Consider the following 27,961-nt stretch of genomic DNA (forward strand, 5'->3'; position numbering starts at 1 on the left):
AATGTATTTGAATTTTCCGCAACCAGTCATCGCATTCATAGCATGTTTTTCTGGTAAATTGTGAAACACTTTGTTCATTTTATTGAGACTGTTATCGCGCCGGGTCTTTACAAATCAAAGTTTTATTTCGTGGAACGTATTATATAAAGGCATTGTGTTGTAGTTAGGTTTGATGATTTTTAACGTCGGAAAAAAAAGGTCTGTGGCATGGCAAAATTTGATACTTATCTGTGGAATATTTCAAGAGTTTTGACAGATTTTGACTTTAGTTTGGCTTGGCGCAAAGAGTAAAGTAATATATAGGGAAAAGAGAGCCCTCTTGCGTGATAAACATGCAAACCTATTTGTCAATGCGCCATCTCTCTCTAAATTGGCCCCGAACTACCTACACAGCTATAGCTATAAAAATATATATGTATCATATTCATAACATTTTCTATTAGGGTAAATAGCACCATGTAACTATAACATTGGTTATCGTTATAGTTACATTATGCTACTTACCCTAATAGAAAATGTCATCGTTAATATAGTAAAAGGTCGAAGGAAAACAAATAATTATTATGTATTATTACTTTTTATGTACGCGTGTACGCAGAATACAAAAACCGCCATATTGATATTTTGTTATGATCGATGATCGGTTTTGTTAAGTTACTTGGAATACTGACACCAGGTCTTTTTAGATTAAAATTGATATTTGTGCTTTTTAGATTAAAATTGATATTTGTGCTTTTTCAAACCGTATTTAATTTATTCGCCTATTTTATCTTTTTTTTAAGTGTCTAATATTTTCCTCATACTTTTCTCTAATTAATATTGCATAAATAATTTTATATTGACAAACAAAAACGATTATAGTGTAGTGCCATCTGTTGGTAATTTAAAGTATCTTTTAGATAGTAAATAGTTTCCGGGCCAAATAAAAGGTGGCGACTCTTCATTCACTTAGCTGTCAAAATGTACGGAGTGTCTCCCCCCTGGCTTGGCGGTAAGATAATGTGGTGTACGAAAAGTAGAGTCGTTCGTTGAGTCGTGCAGTGGCGTCCGTCCAGTAGTCTTATGTAAAAGGAGCAACACGCAAAAAATAAGTGAATAAATGTAATGTGACATAAAAAGCACGCGTAATATTTTAATTTTATTGAAATGAGACCTGCGATGGAAGACATTTCTATGGTTAGTATTATTGTAATTTTTATCAACATTATAAAAGTTTATACTGATGTTATTTTTCGGATCGCCAAGTTTTTCAGCTAAGCGTGTTATGTATCGTTGCACATAATCAACGTAACTATTCAAAAACTTTTCCAAATTCAAATTCGCAGTAATTGCCGCTTTTCATCGCATAATTTCCGCGTGTTTACAGAAATCACTGTAGTGTTTATGATTTATTTTAAAAACAAATGAGTTGCTGTTTCATGTTTAAAGTTACAAATATTACGTACTCGTGTACTTTTAATTACGGCTATCTGCGAATTGTTAACTTAACCAATACATTAGAGCGTGCGAATTTGTTGTCAAAATTGAATGTCTATCATCAAAAAATGGTTACGGATTATTTTTAATGAAAAAATAAATATGGTTTATAAATATTTTATGTTATTTCATGTAAACGTAACTTGTTGTTTACTTATCGTGTTAACTGGTGACCTCTTGGGCAAATTATTGACAGTATCAAGGCTATCAATGATTAATTTTCATCATTGGTCAATGAGATTGTTTCACGGTTTCTTCTCAAGATAGTCTCATAGGAAATACCAGCCTTTTCTAGTTAAAATATTTATGAGTTTGTTAAATATAAGTTTTATGTCAACACATCAATATTTTATTTTAAAAAAAAAAACAACTTTAATAAATATAATCATTTCCATTTATCAATATTGCATAATCTGTTATTAATTTAAATCACAGCATTTTTAATTTAACAAAATACTTTTACAGGAACATAGTTCTAAACATATTGTTAGTCATTAATTGCTTACTACAACATAATGTCTATTTCACATTTTATCTTTAGATAAGGTATCCTCAGTTGTGTACATTACACCTCTTAAAGATTTTAGTCATAAAGTAGGTAAATAAATGGTAATTATCACTTATCTCTGCTGAAAGTATGGTAAAATAAGTCTTGATAAAGTTCTTTGAATCTAGTTTACATTGTTGTACTTACACTCAAGGTAGCTGGTAAAGTAGTTACAGCGAATAAGTGGAAATTTAATAAACCACATTAGAATGCAAAACACAATTTATTTTAATTTTATAATGAAATAAAAAATATTTTATGAAATATAGACATGCAGACACATAAACATATTTTTTTTATAACAGGAAATATATGGCATAAACATAAATAACAACAACTTTTGCAAAACTACAAACTAATATTTTCATCACATATTTTAACCTGTGCTTTTTTTTATTTTAGGGGCAGAAACAGCCATGGTACAAATACATAACAGTGGAGCCTCCAATGTTCCTATATATGATGGCATATATGATCACAAATGTTATAGAACAAACATTTTATGTGTATCAAGCCTGCACCGTTAACCATGGCTACAGTCCAGAAATATGCCACAACATTAGTAGTTATGATGATGTTAATAAAGAAGTGCAGGTAAACTTTACATAACACTAAGAATAACCACTGTTGACGTCCTCCTAGCCTATAATCGGCCAAAGCGTTCTCATATAAAGAAATTAACCAACTGCGCAGGACATACCATAGTGTAGAAGCATTTGCACAGATACCGGTGCACATATTCCTACACTCTCATAGCCCGATGGGACAGTGATCAGACATGACCAGAGAAGAACTACTATTAATCATTATATTTTTAACACAACACTTAAAAGTGGTGAAAGGGGGTAATTTTTGGAAGTGCTGCTCTTTGTAAATATTGAGCGGAAAAAGTGCTAATGTAAATTGCCAACTTTCAATAAATGTTATTGACTCTGACTTCATGAAATAGTGTGTTTCCTAAATGCTGGACACATACTTAACACACAGGATTAAATCTATCTTCTGTAGTAACTATCACAATTTGATCCTTTCCATCCGAATTATCCTTTGTTTCTAATTACACAATGATTAGGTATTAATAAAAGTAAAGTACTTATATAATAATAATTTTATTTTCTTTTCAGCTAACAGTATCAACGTTCCACCAATGGAATGGTGTTGCCAGCCATGTTGTGCCGTTGCTTTTAGCTTTCTTCATAGGTTCATATAGCGACAAACGAGGTCGAAAGATAATTCTGTTAGGAGGCCTTCTTGGGAAATTATTTTTCTCAGCAATGATTACCATAAATACTACTAAAGGTAAGAATACCACTTTTTCTTAATTAATTTAATATTCTTGTTAATCATGTATGTTGTAATAACAAAGATCTCATTACATATATGTATATGTATGTGATAATATTTTTACTAGTATAATCTGTTTGTTCTTTTATCGTTGTAACATTAAGACACCTGTACCTTCACTTCTGTAAATTAAAATAATCTCAGAGTTGCGTTTATTTTTATGCTGTTAATATTATAAACGCGAAAGTTTATGTATGGATAGAATTGCTGTATAGATTTTGCTTAAACTTGGTATCTTGTATAGAATAAATTATAGGCTTCTTTTAATCCATGTGCGAGAAGTACTTCCCTCGGGGCGTAAATAGTATATATTCATTTAAAATTATTAAAACTTCATTTTACTAAGAAGTTTGCAGGTTCAGTACTACCTCTACCAATGATTTTTTTGCTGAATGATATGATATGCTATAATGATAGCTACATGGTATCTATTATTTTCTTCTATTATTTTTGATATGCCTATCTATTTAATTAAGCTAGTTTTGAAAATTGCAATCATTTTAAATAATGTTGATGTAAATTATTTTTATTTTCATAAAAACCAATCTTTACATCAGCTCTAAGCTAAAGAGAAAAGTTCTATTTACGAACAATAAACTAGAAAATTGAAAAACGAATCCCACTCACATTTTCTACCGTTAGAAAGTTGAAAGTTGCATTGTTATCAGCTATATTAACAGCACGTATTTTATTTTGTAAATAGCTAGTAATTCAGTGGTAATCATTGGTAGTTCCGGTTCGATAACTTACAGGTTTAAAGAATAGTTTGTCTTGTCGCTGTCGTAAAATAAAATAAAAATTACATCTAAACGTTTCTGTTTATTTCTAATATCATTGTTTATTCCATGAACTTCGGACATGATTTTTCTGAGAATTTTTTCCATGTATACCGAATCATAATAAGATATTTCCTTAATTAAAAATAAAATATCTGATAGCGATCGCCTTGAGATGCTAGCTGTACTTTGTCTCGCAGCAGGAGGCATATTTTAAAAGATTTGCGCGTATTAAGAATAAGAAGATAGATCCTTAATCTTTTTTTTAAATCCTCTTCATTCGGGGGTCGAAATTCTGCCCATGAGATATACACGCGAGCGATTCATAGGTTCTCTGAGAAATACTTTGTACCTACATTTAATTGTACACAATACAAGCTTCTTCTCCTGGTTTATATAATTATGAAATACGTAATGGACCAACGAGAAAAACAAGAAGAAAATTCCTTACATAATCAATGAGTTATGTATTATCTAGACATCGAGTGCACAGCTAGTTAAAAAATAGGAAGGAAAAGCGACCGTGTAACGTTTGATTAAAGTTCAATAATAAATAATAAACGCGGTGTTGTTTCTTAACATGACGCAACAAAACTACTATAAGTTGGTGTCACATTTATCAGCAAAGATGACGACATGAGCTGTCAATATAATATAGTAGTAGATATTTCGTATAGCAGTCGGATTCAATGACCAAATGCACGAAGATATGATTACGTCTATCATAGCGATTGTTATAAGAGTTTGATTCAAGGTCTTTGTACATTTATGGAAAGATTTATGGTAACAAATACGCGTGTGCTGCGTTTGCAAATATTTCCACCAGTAGGTGTTAGGTATACTTACAATGCGAAATATGATGATTGCACTTACACACACATAGGCACTTAAAACTCACATATAACATCAAAATAATTACGCTGATTACACATGTAACAAAAATTTTCATACATTGCATAAAACAGTTTACTAGTTTTTTTATTAGGTTTTTTGTTATATTTCCTAAATGGTCCCAGACATTGTCACAGACCTCAGATTTCTAACCTAGGCATTTAATCATTTTAAGAATTGTGTTCAACGCAATTTGTATAAGTACAAATCCCCCCAGCCTGAGGGAGGCCTTTGCGAATAAAAACGTCCACTGCTGGAAGGACTGTGATGACAAAGATTATAGACTATGTGTAATTAATGGAAATTAACTTCTAAAAGCCCCTGCCTATGACCAACTGGAACCTATCTTGAGTATTTAATACTTCTTCCATGAGTTAGGTACTCCGTGCGCTCTCCCGTTCCCTTGATTTAAAGTACATAGGTACTTACCTATTCATTCAAAATATATTATACAATACCATAGGTAAGCTTTACACGTACGTAATAACTGACATTAATTTTATATATTTTCAGCATGGCCTGTAGAGTACGTGATTTACACTGCAGCATTTCCAAGTGCCCTAACCGGTGCTGACTTGGCGATATTCGCCGGTTGTTTCGCCTACATAGCTGATGTTTCGTCACTGAAAAACAGAACATTAAGAGTCGGCATTTTAGATGTAGTTTACTTAAGCACAATGCCCTCCGGAGTAGCTATAGGTAAGCTGTAGGTAGTATAATTCAAGCCATTTACTATCTTTTAACTTCAAACACCCATAAATTTTTTACACCCATAATTTAAAGTATGTTTTGGAAACCTCTAGTCTACGTAGACCTTTTCTATGATGATGTTAGTTTTTTATCGTTTATTGCTGGCTGTCACCCTGTTTATGTCTTGTCTCTGAACGGAGATCAATGTACAAAACTAATCGAACAAAAGAAGATCTAAATATCCATGAAAAAAGTAAACATGTTTATTTTCCAGGTAACTTACTATGGAACAAGGTGGTCGACCGATCCTTCACAATCATGTTTGCGATCAATACGGTCCTAATGTTCTTAGCCACATTGTACACTGTGATCTTCCTCAAGTGGCAGACGAGGCCCGAACAGAAGTCTCTGAAGGAAGCGGGAGTCAAGAACCCTCTGACAGACTTCTTCGATGTCAAGAATATCGTGCAGACTATAACTATATTATCGCAGAAGAGACCTAACAATAGAAGGCTGTTTCTATGGTTCCTTTTAATATCAATGGCGTTCTATACTTTTCAGAGAGGTACGTACACAAGCGTTTGTTTATTTCAGGCCTAGAAAATACCTTATAGACTGGTTAGGTACTATATAATGAATGAGAAAATAAATGAGAGTGTATCGTTGTGGAAGAATCACGTTTGGATAGCTCATAAAATGTGTGTAATATAAACTTCGCAGCTGGCAGCTATATAGTGATAAAAACTTGAATGGTTATGGTGAATGGTTACAGCCTTTAATCGTCCCACTGCTGGGCTGCGGCCTCCTCTCACACGGAGAAGGATTGAGCATTAATCACCACGCTTGCTCAATGCGGGTTGGTGATTTCAGACTATAGTCCAGGTTTCCTCAAGATGTTTTCCTTCACCTTTTCATTAAAACTTGATTGATTTTTATTAGTAGGTATATATAGCAAGCGATGGCTTTTGAGTAGTAATAAAAAGGAGAGGGTTTTTCCAAGGATGTTGCTAGGGGGTTGCCGGTTTTCTAGTGATGTTGAAGCCGACATGAAAGCCGTCGTGGTGGCCTAGTGGGCAAAGAACCAACCTCTCGAGTATGAGGGCGCGGGTTCGATCCCAGGTCAGGCAAGTACCAATGCAACTTTTCTAAGTTTGTATGTACTTTCTAAGTATATCTTAGACACCAATGACTGTGTTTCGGATGGCACGTTAAACTGTAGGTCCCGGCTGTCATTGAACATCCTTGGCAGTCGTTACGGGTAGTCAGAAGCCAGTAAGTCTGACACCAGTCTAACCAAGGGGTATCGGGTTGCCCGGGTAACTGGGTTGAGGAGGTCAGATAGGCAGTCGCTTCTTGTAAAGCACTGGTATAGATAGTTCAACTCAGATTTGCGCGCGGCCCTATGTGTGCGTCGGCTTGTGAATATACAACTTTCATTCGTGTGACAGTGACGTCGTCCGAGCATGACGTGTTCTTATCGCTTTTTGTTATGGGTACAGTCGTTTACGAAAATGTCTAGTTCTTCACGGAGAAAATGTTTAAGGAGTCAGGTAGCGTTTCAAAAAATGAAACATTCAAAGCTTTTTATTATTACATTTTACAGTTTTTCATTATTTTCTCATACGTTTTTTCATATGACATTGACAGTATCTAAGAAATAAATGAGGTGAAATATCTAAGATGAATTAAATACTTCTTACATATTTTCTAGCTCGGGGTACGCGGACAATAAATAAAAGTGTGGACTAAGAATGTAAAAAGACGTATAATCTAGTATAATAATGTAAACAAAATGTTTATATTGCTTCGCATAATGTCGACCAAAATAAGACGGAAATAATGAAACTCATAAATGAACGTTTAAGTCAAACTGATGAAGGGGTGTTGGGTAATACTTGTCGACATGTACAAAAGAAAAAAGAAGAATACTATAGACATTTTGACATGTAGTCAAAATTTATAATTGACCTTGGTGAGAGTAGCGAATCTGAAAATTCATTTTTTATTTTTCAAGTAGCGATTCAGAATCAATATAAATAAATAAACATTAACTTACGTAATAACTGTTTTTCTTTAAACAGCCGTATACAACCCCTAAATAACTTTATTTGTACCCGACTGTACCTCTTGTCACGCACACAAAGTCACTGTATATGTACAAGGGTTACCCACACATAAGGCCGCGCGCAAGACTGAGTTGAACTTACTATACTCAGCTGAATCCGGTTAGACTGGAAGCCGACCCCAACATAGTTTGGGAAAAAGGCTCGGAGGATGATGATGTTGAAGCCGACATGACTGGCATACTTCTCACCAAACCTAATGACCGCAAGTAACTATTATGGTAATCTGTGATGTCGGCTCGCAACCAAGTTCTGACCCCATGTATGCTCAATATCATACCTCTGTCGCCCGCACCTAATAATGGTTTCTGCGCAGCGACTAAGTTCTGAGCCACCATTTAATTTGGTACGACATAATGCCAATTCTCAAGTACTTAAAATGTGCAATTTGACGTACGCCGTAAAATTGCCGGTCTTTAACTAATGTAATCAATAGTTGAGACTAATTAGGAATGGCGGTCCTGTATACTTACCTATATTATTTGTGCATATCAATAACACAACTTGTTCTCTAATCAGTCGCATTTTATTTATTACAGACGAACGTTCCGTGATGTATCTGTATACGATAAAGGTATTCAAATGGGACACGACATCTTTCAGCAACTTCAGGACATATCTGAGCACTATGTATGTCTTAGCTATGCTATTTGGTATACCACTAATGACTAAAGTCTTACAATGGAGAGATACAGTTAGTAAATAATTATCTAATATCAATTATTTTACTAAAGTATTTTTTGTGGTTCTTTTGTCCTCTTTTCTCTGTGCTGTATCTTTTGTTTCTGTTGAAAAATCTAATTTCTGACAACATGGATACATTATCTTGCACATATATGAACAAATGGATCTTGTACAATCTATCTACCCTCTCCTACCCCTACCCGCTACCCCTCCCGCACCTCCGCAATTTTCTGTGACGACAAAAAGTTTGGCGAGACGTATACTTCTATGGTATTCTAGAAGGAATTATTTGTAACGTGTTTCCGAAAGCTGAGCATTATAACGGTTTAATGTAAAACTAATGATAATCCTTAAATAATACCATACCATGTTTCTAGCAAATAAATTTTCTGATTTCTGATTAAAATTATTTTATACGCATACTTTGCTACTCGTTTAAAACTTTACTAAGAGGCTACCTATCAATATTACCGACATTTTGTCTGTTTTAATTTAAAATTTAATTTAATTTCAGCTGATAGTGATGTTGGGTGCCACAGCCCATATCTGTGGGCACCTAGTTTATGCTCACGCTAAGACAGCCAATCTGTGGTACTTGGGAGCTACCTTTGCTGCTCTAGGTCCTTGCGTAGCACCACTCATACGCTCCATGACGTCCAAAGTCTTGCCTGCATCCGAAAGAGGTTCGTAGACATTTTCCGTCTTACCACAAAAACTTTTAAACGTCAGTTTAAGACCTGTCTAAAAAAATGACAAATTATGACGTTGACATATGGTTCATTTTGCAGCCACAATTTTTTTAGACAAACGTAAAACAGGTGTTTAAGTTTTTGTAGTAAGGCCATTTGCTTCTAATAAAACCGTTTAAACATACGTGATTACTTTAACAGCAAATGCATGAACCTGTGACAAGAATCTGAAAGCGTTGTTTAACACGTACAATTATGTTTTAAACCATCTTTGAGGTAATTTTTAACAAGCAACAGTAAAAACCTGAAAAATAAAGAAAGAATTTTTTTTTTCAGACTCGAAATCTAATAATGTAAGAAATAATACTTTAATGTCATGTATTGCAGGCATTGTACATGGACATTGGAACTTGAATAACTTCCTTTAGCAATGTTCTTTTGATATCAACAATAAGTTAGATCAGATCAGTACAGATTGCAGAAAATCTCAAACTACCTATATATTTTTCTACATGAAAGTCATTCTCGTATTTGTTCCAGGTGTGGCTTACGCATTCTTATCCGTTATGGAAAATGCCGTAGCAATGTTTGCGTCCATAATTTATTCTCAGCTATACAAAGCAACGCTCGACACTGAATTCGTCAATTCTATATTCTACCTCACAATATCTACCCAAGTTGTGGTTTTCACTTTGATATTGTAAGTATGTTTGTTATTATTAATCTAATGTATAGCCCGTCGAGCGCAGATATATGCGAGAATTGATAATAAGTATTTACACAGAAAACAAATAAAAAAAAACATGGAAGTAAAGTCTCATCAATGTATGCTTTATTTGAGACGAAACTAAAATGAATTACTAAAATTACAAAAATTGAATGAATGAACATTTATTTTTGTAAAGAAGTTTTAAGTCACTGATGCATTGTCCTTTTTTTCAGTATCATGGAAATTATGTTGAGAGGCAGACCATTGGAGCCTCTGTACGAAGAAGAAGAAAAAAGAAGAATATCAACATCATCATAGCGTTAAAATAAAACAAACTGTTGTTGTTTGTATAGAGTATGTATTAATTACTAAGCTAAACATATTTTAATGTATTTATAAGGAAAATCACTACTGAGGAACAGCTATATCATAAAATCTTGAAATATATCCCATCTATAAGTAGATAACACTATAATTACAGTCAGACTGACAATATAACAAAAGACTAAAAATTTGTTATCTAATGTTAGATTCTAAAAGAATATAAAATATCCAATGACGTTCGTGATATTATACATTGTATTTCACTTTGTGATAGTTAAAAGATGTAATGATATTATATATATAGATAGTAAGAATATATTTTTATTATGTTCCATCTAATGGACAGTGTAAAAACAACATGAATTATTTTCCTGCATTTTCTTAGAATGTAAGCCTAGATAATTATACATTTGATAGAAATAAAAATCACTGCTTATGGAAGTCTTTGTTTCAATTTAGAATGTTTTATTTATTCAAGTTTTAATAATATACTACAATTAGGAAAAGCTACATGCTAAATATCCCTAAGGTAAATATTACACATGTAGTAATCTTGATTCCATATATCAACAAAGAACACGGGTGAGTTTACATAACACCTACTTACTACTCAGACTACTGAGATTTTAGATTAAACGTTCTAAAACTATTCAAATGCATTCAAACTGATCACAAAGCACATCACAATATGGATTATATTGATCTAGCACGTATTACGAAATTCTTTGGCTTTGACCTATTTTTATTCGAATTTGAAAGGGCCATATTATCATATCTATCATTAATTCAAATATAAATGCCAAATCGGAAGCTAAATCTTTTAAGCCACTATACATTCTAAACAGATGTAAGCACCAATTAGTACCTTAAGGTTCATAGAATAGGATATCACTACTGTATTCTATATCTATGCCAAGAGTGATTTAGGTTCATAAAATTTAATTGTGTAACTAACGAAATGGAATGTAATTAAATGAAATGCCTCATTTTTATCACGATGAACACATAACAATAACATTCACACTTTTGATACAAAATCTGGTTCCAGCCATGTTGGAAATAGATTATACCAGTTTTTTTTTATGTAAATACCATAAAAACAAAATGAGTGATATGGTCTTTTTCGCATATTTGAGGAAATTAAATCTCAGTAAAAATACATCAGAATAATGCACAGATCGCACTCATTACAATTATCAATAATTATATAAAAACTGTTTAGTTCCTTATGGTCTTATTAACATTTCCTATACATAATTGAGCATAAAATCATGACCCTAGATTGCTAGCCTCTATCTATTTCCTAAACATCTAATAGTTGGACATAAAACAGAATATAAAAATCTACTGGAAGATATTTGCATTCAAGAAATAGTTTCAATGCATTATCTACTGCTAACAGCTTAACTATAACAATTTAATCAGCCCTCATTATGGTAAAAGACAGTAAAACTTCAGTAAATATTTTAAGCAGTAAATGTTTTTTTAAGGATTGCATATCTTTGTTTGAGAGATGCACTGATATTCTGCTCAGCTTAGGAACGTAAAATGCATGTTAAGGCTGTCCTATCCAACCAGCTAGGTACTGCTCAATCTCAACTCGAGCTTCAATCAGATTGCTTGAATCATTCTCACTTGGTGGGTACATGTTTGCACAGTGGGCAGTTCCTGAAAAACAATATAATGTGGTAATATATTATTATTTCACATTTACAGATCACGAAACATTAACAATATTGAAATATATTTTACACAGAAAATGAAGGTACATTATATCATAACTTATTAAACTAAAATTTCTTGCTTGTTGTATTATGCAAAATTTCTAAAAAACTTACCTTTTATATAAATAGCTGGTGCACCATTGTCTAGTGTCTCTGTGATTCCTAGTGCATGCCAAGGATCAACGGAGCCATGAACGAATACTACTCTAGACACCGAGATGTCAAGGGCTCCATAGTTGCTATTAGTCCAATCAGCAGATGCAGCAACAAAATCTGCATTATACCTAAAAGTTATCAAAAATGTTATTTGTATTAGAAGTTTCCAACTCGTTATTTCTGTTCTTTCTATTCTATACGTCGTTATCCAGGTCCTTTACTTACTTTCTTCCGAAAATATCTTCACATTGTTGGATAAAGAAATCAAGTGTGAAATCATTTCCAAACACTTCAATTTCCCCAGAAGAAGTCTGATAGAATCCAAACTCAGTGCATGTCTGATACATCCATTGCCGAGCTGCAATCGAAAAATAACACAAATTATTTTTCATGACCCACTTTAACAATAAGTAACGAGTTAATATTAAAAAAAAGATTCTATGGAAATGTCTGCAGATATATTCTATAATATTTAGTTTATTTGCTTGTTATAACTTTTATACAAACCTCCTTCTGAGCCCCAAGACATGTTCCTCAATTCTTTGATCATGTTATCATAGCTGTAGTCCAAACAGGTTTGATTGCTTTTGTCCAATATTATAGAGTTGAAGGCTGCAAGCTTCTTGTATGCTGGTTCAGACCCAGGAGACGTTAACATGTTGCACACCTGATGTAAATAATTACCATTGACTAAATACACATTAATGTCTATTACTTGTTCAAACTGTTAAACTTCAAGAAACTTACAGTGTTGATAGTTAAATTTCTGTATTTAGTATCTGCACTAATCCTGTTGTCCTCATTGTACTGGACTAAATCAGCAAAGTCATCTGCGATGGAATTGTAGAAATTCTTGATATCATTTGCTGAAGCACTTTCAAAAGATTTGCAAACCCTGTAACAAACAATTGAAATTTTCATAACACTCTTCAAAATAGAGAGAGCATGTCATCTGCTAGACTGAAACAATTTAACGTTATGCTAACAGTGTAAGTGTAAAATATTGAAAAGTTTTAACACAAGAAGGTACTACATTGTACTAACTTATTGTTGAAACAGCTGTTACCTGAATTCCTTCTCAACAACACTAGGATGAGTTTTCATCATAGTTGTTATTTGATTATGTGCCATTTTGAGTTCATTGACACAATCTTCACCACCAGTTTTTTCTCGCAGTGCATCAACAACCACCTCATAGTACTCTAAAATGTAAACAGTTCAATATTAGTATAGTACCTTAGTCATTTATATATTACACAAAATCGAATTATTAAAACATGTGAGCATACTATATATTTCAAGTATAACATGAATTTAGAGAAGAACTATTTACCCATGAAGTTAACTTTTGCCAATAATGGACCACTAGAAGACACTGCAGCGTATACCAGATGTGGATACTTAAGTCGTAGCCATGCTGCTAATGAACCGGGGTAGGAGCCGCCAAACGCTATCCAGCGGACATCATTCCTAAGTCTATATTTGTTGTTCATGGCATTGATGAAATTTGCCAGGTCTGCGAGAGCTTGGTAAGATGACAAGTACTGAAGGTTTTTGATGCTTATATCTCTGTAAATAAAAACAAGGAAAATATATATGATATAGATTCATAAATTACTAAAGAATCAGAGCCTACGCCACTATGCATAAACTTACTCTGTTGGATGACTCTCTCCATAATACCGATGTTCTAGATTGATACAAAGAGCATTAAATTTTGTCGCATAATCAATCCAAGCCCCTTTGACCATCCATCTAGCATCAGCTGGTCCTTCACCACCAATCATAAGAAATACAGGCCCCTGGTTGTTGAAGTCATAGAAACTATCATTTACAAAGTAGCGCTGAAATATAAAAAAATATTGCACATTAACTTTCATGATGAAGAACACTCCATTTAATAAAAAGGGATGGATAGTAGTGAGCTAAAATTGCAAAGGAACATTACCCTTTGGATTCTAAACAAGAAAATGGATTCGAAGTAAATGAATTAAACAATAACCTGTTCTCATATAGCTAAGAGCTGAAATTCAAAAATATTCCAAAAGATTGCCGATTTTCAACTTGGTTAGGATAACTCACCTGCTTCCAAGTTCTTAAATCTGACGGGCTAGAATGATCCAACTTTTGTATGAACCACTGAGCTGGAGGTAGTTGTTCCCCACGGTAGCCCCCTGGTGCACCTAGATTGCCTCCTTTGCTTCTACCAAGGCGAAAATGTTTGCTTCCACAGGCCACATTGCTTATAATTAATATCATGCATGTAATTGAAAAATGTAACTGCATCCTAGCGGCGTACTAGACACACTCTCGAAAGTAGCTAGGATGAAGAAAAATCACAGCATGGAATGAACAGGCAATGCTGGTTGCTTGGCTGGTCTAATGAGACAATAGGATACTATTGATTATTCTGTGCAATGACCGCACCGATAAGATGACCTATAGGGTCACGATTCTATGTCCACCCACCGGCCACCGAGAGCAGACCGACACGGACAAAATAAGATTAAAATTCAGAAATAAAAACAAAACATCATAATAATTTATAATCTGTGCACAGGTTGAAGTGTTGCCTGATGACAAATCTAACGTTGCCACAGGTTATCACAGGAGTTGACACTTTGACAGGAGGTAACAAATTTATAAATATAAAAATCCTCTGAAACGATCAATTAAATTACAGAATATTACAAAATTGTGAAAAATCAACCGTGTATAGTTATTATCGAAGATGGTGCAATGATTTTCAGTGATCTAAATTTTTTGTAACATGGCTAAATGTACGTCTAGAAACCGCATTATTGGGTACACGCACGTGACCCCGAAATACAGTGCATATAAAAAATGCATACATAGCAAACAGTTAAGTTACTAAAAATCATTGCGAAATATTGTACACACACACACACACAGTAAAGTATACAATATTGCAAAAAAATGTGCAATAGTCGCATAGAATCATTGCGTAGTCTTCAATATTAACTCTCTATAGGATCTATCTATGATATGACTCGGAGACGCAGCATAGACGATCAATTATATTTCATTAATCACTTTTCAAGACCACATCACTTCTACGGCAAAGGAGATTTTCAGGCACCTTGGCTCTGGCTTTTCTACAACCCCCACGTAATCAAGCTCGTTTTTGGGGCTTTGGTCCGGAGCAACCTTGAGTCTAGTGCGTGCGTATCCTCCGTAATGCAATTGGCCATGGCCGTTCTATTTAAAATATATAAATAAATTAACCGTTATATTTTTCTTCTAATATTACTCAATTTGTTTGAATTTGTATTAACTACATATATAATTCCACGACAATAAGGATAGAGGTAGTAATCCAATCCGTCCGTCCATTTTTTTCTTCTTATTGATATTTTTTTCATCATATAATTTATATAAGTCAAGTAATTTATCGTGATAATTAATAAAAATAATGACACATTTTGATAAGTGCGCTGTGCGCAGCATGATAATTCTGAAGCTCTTTATGTATATACCCGGGCCGCGGTAACTCTTTCGAACAATGCCGCAGCCCCGGCGCGGTCTAGGGACTGCCTTACAATAGTAAAATAATAGTTTTACAACGAAAGAATATTACTAAAGGAACATCACTTTTCTTACTAAATATTTGACAGCAAGTTGTCACAAACGTCACAAACTATAACAGGAGCAGAGAGCAGGTAGATAGCCAAGTCAGCCAATCCAACATTCCATCCACTTGCGAATGCGATCGATCGCGAGCAAGGTGTAGTTGTCTGTGGTAGCAAGCGCTCGGTGGGTTTGAAAATGGCTCTTTTCAGGATTACATCAACTAGATTAGCGGAGTTGCAGGTAAATACTTATTACATTAATTTGCGTTTCCTTCATTTCAGTAGCAAAACCGAATTATTATGCATGATGTTTTTTGTGTACCTTTTTATAACCTTCTTGACCACATTTTGGGTTCGAAGTTATGTAATGTGAATAAAAAGTATTTTGGGAATAATTGCATATGAGTTGCATTCAGATTGTCTGTAGTTTACGAAATATTGTATTTGGAACTATCAGAGTTTAACTTCATTCATCATTTCATTTATACGACCGGTGTACTTGTAAAGGGCACGCAGGTTTGCAGCGGGAAATCCCAGTCATGTATTTAACAATAAAATATTCATGCATGGTTGTTCGGATTTACCTACGCTATGTGTAGTTGATATATTATTTGACCACATGTTATTAATTCCGTAGCAACAAGCTTTCGTTTACCTTTACTTATGTGGTTAATTTTATGGTATTTTAAAGATGCATCTTTACAATAATTTTACTGACTAGTTCCTGCCATCTACTGATGGCATTAAAATTGGTTATTAGAGGATCAGTTCTTTATAAAATAGATGAGTAGCATTCTGTTCAACAGCCATGTTGATTTGATGCACATTGGGTGTTACTTATCATTTTCAGTGTAAGTACCTACAATACTTTTGTTCATGTTTTACTTCTATAAAATTCACACAAGGTGTGAATTCTTTCACATGTGCATGTTTGTTGACCAATCTAAATTAAATGTAAATTGTGTGTTCCCAAAGTCAATCATTTTAAGATTTATCTAGATGGTTGCTAACCAGACACAGGATAATTTTATAAAACTGAATCAGGAAGCAAAATATTATTAATGAAACAAATTCTCTACATTGTTCAAATTCAAGATTATGTTATTTTACTAATCTTTTATATTCATAACCTGAAAAAAATATTATTTGATCAGAAAATTATCACCTGTTAGCATAATATAGTTACATAATTGTTGTACTTTGAAATTTCATATCCTGCTGCTTATCTTAATCTTATCACAGAGACAACGACAGTTTCCAGTATTGGATTAAATGTCTCAACCTTAAAGATTGATCTGTTATGGAAAATTGTAGTCATGTGAGATTTGCTTAAAGTATGTGGCAGTGGCAATGGCCTTGGTCAATCTATGTCAGTGTCACGCTCGGTGGCGCTTGTTGGCGTGATAACCGATGTCACTCGCTGTGCAGCGGCGTCTCCGCGCCATTTCTGTCACGTGGACCCACTAACATCACATCACTTCATACGCGAATTTTAACGCGAGCGTTATCACGAGCCGCTCATTCACTGAGCACATCCGCCACACGCCAAACTCGCACGATGTACCTATAATATCATCGTTCGTATGTTCATGACATAACCGGGAGCAGCAGTTGATATTAGCGTCAGGTGACATGCCTATTGTTCTACACGAGCAACATTTACATAACAAGGTGCTTGGACAATTTGGCTTGATTACTCGAATGCTTAACACTTCCTGGTTTCAGTATAAATGCCTCAGTTTACTGATGGCGCTGTGACGTGATAGCGTTATCAGTAAACTATGTAACAGAAATCCTCGTAATGACATTCACGATGCGTGTCCTCTGCTATGCCCCAACTCTAAAGATAACCACGCAGGTCAACCAGCGCTCGCATCGGGCACACGCCCAAATGCTCACGATTAATATAGGCGCATGTTGGAAAACACTGTTCAGACATCATCATACATATGTTTAAATACTGTTTTTGAGATTGCTTTAATTTGGAAATTATCGTAACAAAAACACATGGAAGTATGGCACATCTAAAAAACGTAGGTACTCGCCAAGAACGTTGGTTACGATGACGTACACGTCCAAGGTTGCGTTCAGCTATGGCTTCTAGTAGTATAACAAAAACGATAGCTGCGAATAGCGCGAATAAAAATACTGTTAACGAATTCGTGGTTACCCAATGGTAAATAAAATAACGCCTAGATTTACGGAGTTGGTTATCATCTGCAATACCACGATAAGGGCAGCAAATACTATGATAAAACAATCTAAACATTTAAAAATGTGAATTAGGTCTCAACAATCGTTGTTTGTTTTCAACTTAAAAATTGTTAGTTTCCATTTTAACATTTGCATGAGAAAATATTCACTTGCGAGCACTGCCGCATTTTTGGGCATAAATATACGTGATTTGATTATATCTGTTTACATAGATTAATTAGTAAGATAAATAAATTACACAGTTTCATTATAGGAAAACACGGAAGCAAAATATTGAGATAACTACGGCCGCTTGACCTTATGTTGTGAATCGATGATCTATAACATGTGGAACTTAATTAAGGGCTCACACTGTTGATGATATTATGTAATTTGTTGGATTAGCAACGCAGGCTCACTCATTGACTCATGCTGAATCTTTTAAAAAATGTTGGTTTACCAATTTTTTGCGCAAATATTATGTTACATGAAAATTATAGCTAATTCGATGGATAAATATAATATCCGCAATCATAAGTTGTGTACATTTTTTTTTTGGGTTAAGAAACTGTTTTGTCGACGAGCGTTTAGAAATTATAAACTTAGTTAAATGCCATGCTTTCATTGCACATGAGGTTAAATAGAAATCGTTTTTACATACAATTTTTATTCCAATACTTACCAGTTTTGAATTTATCGAAATTCTATATGCTAGCCAAAATAGTTTAAAAACTACTATGCCATGATATCAGCCACTGCCTAATAGATATTGAATTCGTAAAAAATGATTCGATATTCAATTTTAATAGCGTGGGTGCCACATGTTTCGCAATCTTTTAAAAAACCTGATTTTAAAAACTAGTTTCAGTGGCCGGAACAATGTCCGCAAGACCCATTTTTTTCTCGTTTTCGACCTCGGCAGCCTATTATATTCTATATTCTGCACATAAACTTAAAAACAATCTATGTTAAAGATTGTTTTATCGCAAAAAAATGGTCTTCTATAAACTTCAGACAACAAAATACATTAATAACACTTACGGTCTTCGCCAGTTATCTAAATGTAGAATCTTTAATACGTCATACTATCGTTGCAAGGGAATCATTAACCAATCGTAAACTTCCTAGAAGCCGCAACCACTTGTGACTCTTTTATCATTCATTAACAAGTTTGCATGTTTCTACGCAATATTCTGATATCAGAAACCTTGCTTTTCTTAATAGATCATCAATCATAAATATGATCGCTCATCATTACGACTTGTGTTAGGTAGTCGTATAACACCTTTCTTAAACGAAACCCGAAACTTGATAGCTGCGACAACGTTCTCGTATTTTGGTACCTGGTTAACTTAATAAATGTCTTATCAGTTGCGATTGTATGCATAACGATAAACAATATTTATTTTGCAAGTAGGCTACATATTAAATAACATGTCATGACTTTAAAATAAATGAAACAGGTGTCTCTAAATACAACTACCTTGAAAAGAAACTTCACAGATACGTGCAAGGTGGGCTCATGTCTGGAATGGCCAATTGATACAAATTGGTTTTGTGTTCCTAACATTGTTTAGCATATAAATACTTAATTACATCGAACGAAATCATTGAAAGCAAACAAACACTGGATTATTAATACCGACAGGTTTATTATATCTTTGGCCATGAAGTAAGTAGTGTGGAAAATTTTTATACATGTTCGCACGTTTTTCCATGAATCAATGCGCGACACGACTGAACGTCGCGTCGTGTATTTTGCGTTTTGCGCTCAATATTCCTCAAAGCATGAAAGTACTATTATATACGTTTATTATATTGACTGCCTCGTTGGTCTAGCTGTCGCAAGTGCGGCTGCTGAGCACGAGGTCTCGGGTTCGATTCCCGAGTCGGGCCGAAATCGCTTTGTGGGTTTTAGAAGACTTTCACAAAGCAGCCCGGAGCCTGGAAGCTGGTGATTGATACACCCGTGCATCGGAGAGCACGTAAATGTCGGTCCTGCGCCTGATCTCTCTCCGGTCGTGTCGGATTACCGTCCCATCGGGCTATGAGAGTTAAGGAATAGTGAGTGCACCTGTGTCTGCGCAAATGCTCGTGCACTATAATATGTCCTGCGTAGTTGGCTAATCTCCTTACATGAGAACAGCCGCCGTAGCCGATAATCGGCTAGGAGGACATCATCATCATCATACGTTTATTAATATTAAAAAATCTACATTATTATAATAGAATTAAAAATATCAAGGTATATCCACGTAACCCTGTTTATAACATGCGTCCTTTTGCGTCCTCCTCTCATGTGAGATCTCTGTAGGATTGTTCCGTATTCCTGAACAGCTATGTAGCCCGAACTGATCTATTCTAAGGCGATGCGTGCATTACCGGTATCGAAAATAGATTCTCCGCCTGTTTGTTCAGAACTGCTTATCGTTTTAGATGATTGAAATTGAATTATCACAGAATAAATTTAATATATGGTACTGAATGAATATGGAAATGATAAAATAAAAAAATATTACCCATGATTCCGTGAAAATCTTAATCATAACCATGTCTTATGACCAATTCATGGCCACTACGTGCAGCAATGCTGAAGCTTAATGCTTTCTCGAGGAGTTTAGTGGGGTTTTACACCTACACGAGATATTTCTGTCCGTGACCAAACTGTAGAACAGATAATTGAAATGTAACGGGGCTGGCCTCGGTTTCGGCATAAATGGTAAAATTTTCCTTATATTCCACCGACCAGCAGGAATTGTTAGTTTCTTTGAGGAAAATGTAGAACTTAGCTACTGACTTTTGTATACGTAATTGTTCGGCCTTATTTCCATTGACCTCACTGAGCATGCGCCATGTCCTCGTTTGCAGTAGATTACAAGCGTGACAATGGGGATACCCGCATTCTGGTGTCTTATTCGCGTTGAAACTGATGCTACCTACCTAGACACTATAAAGCATTCATTAACAGCATTCCTTTCTTTCCTAAGTGTGGTGAGTTTTGCCACAAATGGGATTTTGATGAGTTGTTACCACAGGAACATCGCATGGGTTTAATGATGCTCATAATTGGATATTAAATTATAATTAAGCATATTGCAATACATATCAGTCTATCACATTCAAGAAGTAACAATTGAAAATGATCATCAGCCACATCTTGATCAGATGTTGCTGGAAGTATGAAGGGTTTCGTAGACGCTAATGTGATTTATGTCAATTAGGTTAAACTCTGGTCCACTGGTCGCTGACCTAAAGGCGTTCTTATTGATTGAATTGCCACCGCTATGATTGATCTCATCAAATTATTTATGTACACTTCCTCTAAACTCTAAGAGATTGACACGTTGTTCCTTTTGTAATTTATTCGGAAAATAAAAATATGACCACCGACTTGGTGCCAAAAAATGCAATTTTATTGTACATTGTGTTTACATTAAAGTAATGCTATAGATCGATGGAAGCATAAAACATTTTAGAAAGTTTAATATAGATGCACGTAGTAATGCTTTCTTTAATTTTTTTTATTACAGCAAAAATAATATTATTGTATTTGTATTTGATACATAATCAACTTAAATCGATTATAGTTTTAAGTATGGAACAAGGTATTTATTGAGTATCAAAAGAGAACTAATGTGACTAATTCTAACTATCTAGTTTATTCCCTAAATACACAAAAAGTCACATTTATTAGTAACGTGACTTCTAATAGAGGTTAATGATATTAAAATGCTGACGATGGCCTTGAAACGACTTACATTAAACTTGTACACAATACATATATTTTCCAATTTGTTCTTTGATGAGGACATCTACCTTTTAAAGTCGACGACATCTAAATATAGAGTACAAAGTTTGCCTCAAACCTGTGCTGTTGCTAATGTATGCACATTAAATTGCATATAAAATTGATTGTTGCCGTATAACTCATGACTGATTTTTTTGTTTTGTCCGATACAGAAAGTATGCCCGACAGCATCGATTCTGCTGAGGGGGTTGAGCGCGGAGTCAACCAACCTCAAAAGCGTTCTCCAGGAAAAAATCCCCAAAGAGCAGGAGAAGATCCGGGAGTTCCGTAAGAAACATGGCGGCACCAAAGTTGGAGAGGTCACTGTTGATATGGTAAGTCAATATATACTGTTCAAAGTTTGTTGGTGATACGATAAGTAATTATGGAAACAATGTTGTACTTATTTCCTGCATATGCCGTGTATCAATGGAAGTGTCGCCATATTTGTGCAGAATTGCTCACTGGCAGTGGCTTCAAGCTGCACTAATATCATACCAAGATTATACCTACGCATAATTAGGCTGTGCGGTATTAAGTATAGTTTCTAGGTAATAGGTCCTTATATTGGCTTTGTCGAACAAGGTAGCAGTGTGACGAAGCAAGCGGTCAGTGAACTGCATTACAAAGGGACATTATTCAATATCGTATTCATATCTTTTTATTTTGCATTGAACTGAAATGTTTCTAAATGAAGGAAAATTAAGAAGGTCATAAGTATTTGATTTAAATATTATTATTGATTGATAACTACACGTCGTATCAATCTTATGGGTCGTCTGCACTTGTGATCAAGTGATCGTAACGTGTAACGAGGTCGACGTCAATAATTTATAGCATAAGTTTCAATGAAACGTCCTTACAATAAATTTACTGTGTTTTTTCCAGATGTATGGTGGTATGCGTGGCATCAAGGGCTTGGTGTGGGAGACATCCGTCTTAGACCCTGATGAGGGTATTCGATTCCGCGGCATGTCTATCCCTGAATGCCAGCAAGCTCTGCCTAAGGCCAAGGGTGGCTCTGAACCCCTGCCTGAAGGTCTTTTCTGGCTTCTCGTGACCGGAGACGTCCCCACCGAGGCTCAAGCAAAGGCTCTGTCCAAAGAATGGGCACAAAGGTCAGTCAAATTCTATTATATGCCAATTTGATTCATTTATCATAATCTTCATATATTTTTTTATATTCCTACATTGTGTCGGACATGTAATTTTAACAGCTCAGTCTTTTTTATATGTATACTTGTTTGCAACTTTTTATATATAAGAATTGAAATGAAATTATCAGGGCCGAGCTGCCAGCGCACGTTGTTACCATGCTGAATAACATGCCGAGCAAGCTTCACCCGATGTCACAGTTCTCGGCTGCCGTCACCGCCCTCAACAGCGAATCCTCGTTCGCCAAGGCCTACTCAGAGGGTGTGCACAAGTCCAAGTACTGGGAGGTGGGTAATCGCACAACAAAATTATTTTATTAAGCTACATTAACACTATTATTTATCGTATATTTTCATCGCAGTACGTATATGAAGACTCGATGAACTTGATCGCGAAGCTGCCCGTGATCGCTGCCACCATCTACCGCAACACCTACCGTGACGGCAAAGGCATCGGCGCCATCGATGACAACAGGGATTGGTCCGCCAACTACTGCACCATGCTCGGATTCGAAGACCCTCAGTTCACAGAGCTGATGCGTCTCTACCTCACCATCCACAGGTAAGCATTGTTGTAATCAACTTATTAACGCCAGTAGGTGGTGCAACTTCTGTCTTTTCTGAAGTCAATTACAAATCCACCGTTAAAATAAAATATAGTCCCCTTGTTTAATTAGAAACATTTTCGACGGTCTATTAATGTTCTTAATAATCTTTCGTCATTGAACAATACAATAGTTTCAAGTAAAAATGCTTAATACGTATATGAATGAATACCGAACGATGATTTGCATGTGAATATGTAAAGTGCTATTGCTTTTGATGTTACCCAGTAACGTGTTTGTGACGTTGTGACATTGTAATGACTTATTACGTGTACTTGATTGTGCAACTAACGTCTTGGCCACGAGAGATTCCCATCATTTACCTTCACAACTAAAAATATTTGTCAGTAAAATTTCCTGTTTGTTGTTTTATAAACTAGAATTTCTAAGTTTATAACTGGTCTTGTAAGTGTATGTTTTTATGTGGTCTATCTAAGCGATGCGGCGAATGTTATTAATATAAGAGTGTTTTTACATTAACTGCCCGTTGCGAATTTTTGCGCATGCCAGTTATCGCTTCACTAGGGGCGAGCGCATCACGATATTATGTAATGAAGATAAATCGGCACTATAGGTGTAAGCCAGGAGTATATTACTGTCTAAAAAGAGCGTCAAGATAGATGTGATTTTTTGCACTATGAATATTAGTACTGAAAAATTTAAACAGAAACTTACATGTAGTCAAACGTTATTTATTATATGGAAAGATATATCTTATCCAGTAAAAAAATGAATATAAACTGTTTATCAGTTATCTAGATTTACAAAGTGGTGTTAAATGTTAATACCGTGTTGGTTTATAACCTGTAGCTCAGCGAGATTATGTCTCTTTATGTTTACGACCTTGACGCTTGGTCGTCATATCTTTAGCCTAGCGACATTACCTCATAACTATATTGTTTCTATAAATATATTCAATTATGCTGCGCTAGTATTGACGTGTCGGGGAATCCATCATGGTTTTGTGCCCGAAAGTAATAGCTTTTGCTTCAATTTGTGTTATCTGCCCACATTGAAGTTTACATTGTAACTTCGCGATATCCTTGTTATCTTAAGTGCCTTATAACATGTGACACTAAAGCACGGTTTTAACTCTATTGTGTACTTGTAGTGGTCACGTGGCTGCGTTAAGTGGTCTTAACCCGCTTATTCGCACCACTTGACGTTTCTACTGAAACCTCACAGACTCGAATCAAAAACAGACATTAAAACATGCGTGAAGAGTGTTAACAAAAAAGCAAAGCGAAAAGTAAAGTAACTAAATACAGCTAACACAAATATGCAAATAACTATCCTGAGTGTTTGTTGCTTATTTTTATTATTAAAGCATGCAATTTACATTAATATTGTGTGACCAATTTGTGATGTTCTGGTCTTATGAAAATTATCGTTCGGTCTTCAATTCCATTCTTGATTCTTTCTTGAGTGTAGCTCAAAAAATTACACAAAATTTAAAATTCGTCGTTTGTAATGCGAGAATAATATCGGTGGTGTAATTTAAACATTTATTATTCTTATTACAATTGTAGCATAGGCATTTGAAATATCTTTATTCACATTTATTTTTCTTTGTGCAGTGACCACGAAGGTGGCAACGTGTCGGCCCATACCACACACTTGGTAGGCTCTGCCCTGAGTGACCCTTACCTCTCGTTCGCCGCCGGCCTCAATGGTCTGGCTGGACCACTCCACGGTCTGGCCAATCAGGAGGTATGTCTCTTTCAATCTAATACACAGAGAAAAGCCGCGCCGATCCATCGATCATAAGGTTAATCAAAGCTTGGCGCAATCGGTTAGAGGATGGTTGACCATATTGCCATGAAGAGTTCTTCCGTGTTTGAGAGGCAAGATAAACTGGTGGATTGCGGTTACCATTAGAACATCTTCGGCAGTCGTTAAGGGTAGTCAGAAGCCAGACAGGACAGAAAGTCTGACCGGTTGCCCGGGTTTCTGGGTTGAGGAGGTCATATAGGCAATAGCTCCCTGTAAAACTCTGCTAAGGCTTGGCAGAGGATGATGAGCTGATTCATCGATTACCAACAGAATAATTACTTCGAATTCTGTTAATAAACGTAATTGGCAATTCGATGGTCTGAGGTACTATCTTTTTGTTTCATTGGTCATAAGAAAAAAACAAATGCCATGAATACAAAATCCTCATAAACAGTGCATATAAAACCTACTCCATAAGTACTCATTAAACCATCCAATAAGGAAGTGTTGAGACAACTACAGTGTTTCTATTATATTCTGGTTGTTTTGTCCACATTTTTGCCGATCGATCATGTTTTTGCAACAAAATATAAAGCAAAGCTAAGCTAAAGCATTCTGGGACAATGTAGCTTTCTACCAGAAAAAGATGTTTAGATACAAATACGTATTGTCTCTACAAAATTAGTATAGATAAAACCTTTTGAATTATGTAGGTACCCGGACAAAATATAACCTATGTCACTTAGGGATATGGCTTGTATCCAACAGTGAAATCAACAGCTTGTATCTAAATAGGTTCAGTAGTTTCGGAATTTTTAGGTACAAAGAAACAAAACAATGTTTCTTCTTTATTATATTAGTATAGATAATTTTATGTATGTCGTAATTAATCCTTACATATAATGAACGCAGGTGCTGATCTGGTTGGAGAAGCTTCGTAAGCAAGTCGGTGACAACTTCACCGAGGACGGCCTGAAGGAGTTCATCTGGAAGACTCTCAAGTCCGGACAGGTTGTTCCCGGTTACGGACACGCTGTCCTCAGGAAGACTGACCCCAGGTAAGGATACCTACCAGATTAGCAATCGTTAAACAAAATTGAAACCAATGATAACTAATTAAAATAAAATGTTCACTTCTTTAAAAACTGCCTCAGCCTAATTGACGTTGTGTTTTAGACACCTTTTTAACTAATATCGTTGTTAAAGGTACACATGCCAGCGCGAGTTCGCCCTGAAACATTTGCCTAACGACCCTCTGTTCAAACTGGTTGCCGCTGTCTACAAAGTTGTGCCCCCGATCCTAACTGAGCTCGGCAAGGTCAAGAACCCGTGGCCCAACGTAGACTCTCACTCTGGAGTCCTTCTACAGGTATTATTTACTTATTAATCAATTAGTTTGATATTTTGTATGACGTTGAGCCTGACACTACTTTTTACACAACTTTTTTTCAGTACTACGGATTGAAGGAGATGAACTACTACACTGTGATGTTCGGCGTGTCGCGTGCTCTCGGAGTGCTCGCTCAACTGATCTGGTCTCGTGCTCTCGGCCTACCCATCGAGCGACCTAAGTCCCTCAGCACTGAACTGCTGATCAAACAGCTGGGCAAGTAACCCTAACACGAACAACATAAGTTAATTCGTTCAGGCTAGATTGTAATACGTGCTTCAGGTAGTAAACATTGTATCCCTGAACGTAACTACCAACGGTTTGATTCACACATTACACCAATAGTCAATTTAGTGATATTTTAAAGTTTGTACCAAACAGTCTTTCAAAATTATTAATATTCTTAAACTTATTTATTGTCATCGTAGAATTAAGCGTAATTGATGCATTTTTATTTGCGTTGTTTTTATTATTATAATTATTGTTGAGAATATTATAATTTATATTATTATACCAATGTGTACTTATTTCTGTGATGAAAATATTGTTTCATATTTTTACTGTATTTTTAGTACTTGATTAACATTTGTAATTATTTGTATATTGGACAATGGATTTGACAAATTGACTTTGTGGTGGTGTGACTCAACTGATAATTCCACGTAGCTGCCGAAACAAGAAGTAAATAGAAAATGATAGTTGGTCACTTAGGTCATTTTACTTAGAAACTTTCATAACGAATATGCAGTATGCTGTGCATACTGTTTTCTTAGTTCAAATGCGGTATTCATTTTATCGTAATATTTATAAATCATTTGCATTATTACTTCAAAATTTGCAGCTAACTCAGTATTGTTTATTGTACTTAGTTCATTGGTAGGTCAATTATGAACGGTTTTTTGGAACATATGGTTGGTATTCTAGGGACTAGGTGTGTGTTAATTGCTGGTTCTAAGGGAAGTACTGAGTAAACTATTGTTTCGTGCTGCAGTTAAGTCTTTTATTCTTCATTCTATACCAATTCTTTTAGTTTTACTGTAATTTTATCAACTTACCAAAGTATTTACGTGTGTAATGTAGATGCTTTAAGGGGGGTAATAATTAATTGATATACACAGCCTAAGCAAACAAGCAATATTAACTAATATGTAGACATAATGTAGCAATCAGTCGCATCAACACCTCGCAAACGGCTCTAAAAGTATTGTTGTCGCAATTAGTTGTAATAAATTGAACAAACAATGTTAAATAGTAACAATACGCGTTCCACGCATTATGAACCTTTACTGTCTAGTGCTGATAATGCGACGTATACACGAACGATCCAATATTTGACAATACTAAAATAAACTGGTATGGTGTAGTATTGAACTGCGTTTTCATTTGTTTATCTATT

At 35.1% G+C, this 27,961-nt stretch overlaps 3 protein-coding genes across 3 annotated transcripts; 2 read left to right on the forward strand and 1 right to left on the reverse strand.

The window, feature by feature from the left end:
- Positions 1–991: 991 nt before the first annotated feature.
- Positions 992–10,694, forward strand: LOC110374574 (probable peptidoglycan muropeptide transporter SLC46). Its single transcript, XM_021332327.3, has 9 exons — positions 992–1,176; positions 2,426–2,617; positions 3,148–3,322; positions 5,548–5,733; positions 5,999–6,289; positions 8,387–8,541; positions 9,046–9,214; positions 9,761–9,920; positions 10,163–10,694. The coding sequence occupies exons 1-9, from the start codon at positions 1,147–1,149 to the stop codon at positions 10,245–10,247; spliced, it is 1,443 nt and encodes a 480-aa protein (XP_021188002.3). The 5' UTR covers positions 992–1,146; the 3' UTR covers positions 10,248–10,694.
- On the reverse strand, positions 10,687–14,689 carry LOC110374572 (putative serine protease K12H4.7). The gene is made up of 9 exons (XM_021332326.3): positions 14,216–14,689; positions 13,790–13,977; positions 13,467–13,702; positions 13,200–13,335; positions 12,881–13,028; positions 12,641–12,800; positions 12,359–12,491; positions 12,092–12,261; positions 10,687–11,921 (listed from the first exon to the last, which is right to left on the reverse strand). The coding sequence occupies exons 1-9, from the start codon at positions 14,417–14,419 to the stop codon at positions 11,809–11,811; spliced, it is 1,488 nt and encodes a 495-aa protein (XP_021188001.3). The 5' UTR covers positions 14,420–14,689; the 3' UTR covers positions 10,687–11,808.
- Positions 14,690–15,802: 1,113 nt separating this feature from the next.
- LOC110374576 (probable citrate synthase 2, mitochondrial) lies at positions 15,803–27,931 on the forward strand. The gene is made up of 9 exons (XM_021332329.3): positions 15,803–15,964; positions 21,877–22,038; positions 22,592–22,821; positions 22,989–23,145; positions 23,220–23,419; positions 25,040–25,172; positions 26,088–26,233; positions 26,382–26,544; positions 26,628–27,931. Exons 1-9 carry the CDS (start codon positions 15,920–15,922, stop codon positions 26,787–26,789), a joined length of 1,398 nt encoding a protein of 465 aa, XP_021188004.1. The 5' UTR covers positions 15,803–15,919; the 3' UTR covers positions 26,790–27,931.
- The last annotated feature ends 30 nt before the right edge of the window (positions 27,932–27,961 follow it).

Source organism: Helicoverpa armigera, chromosome 1 (assembly GCF_030705265.1).
Source record: "Helicoverpa armigera isolate CAAS_96S chromosome 1, ASM3070526v1, whole genome shotgun sequence".
Taxonomy (NCBI): Eukaryota; Metazoa; Arthropoda; class Insecta; order Lepidoptera; family Noctuidae; genus Helicoverpa; species Helicoverpa armigera.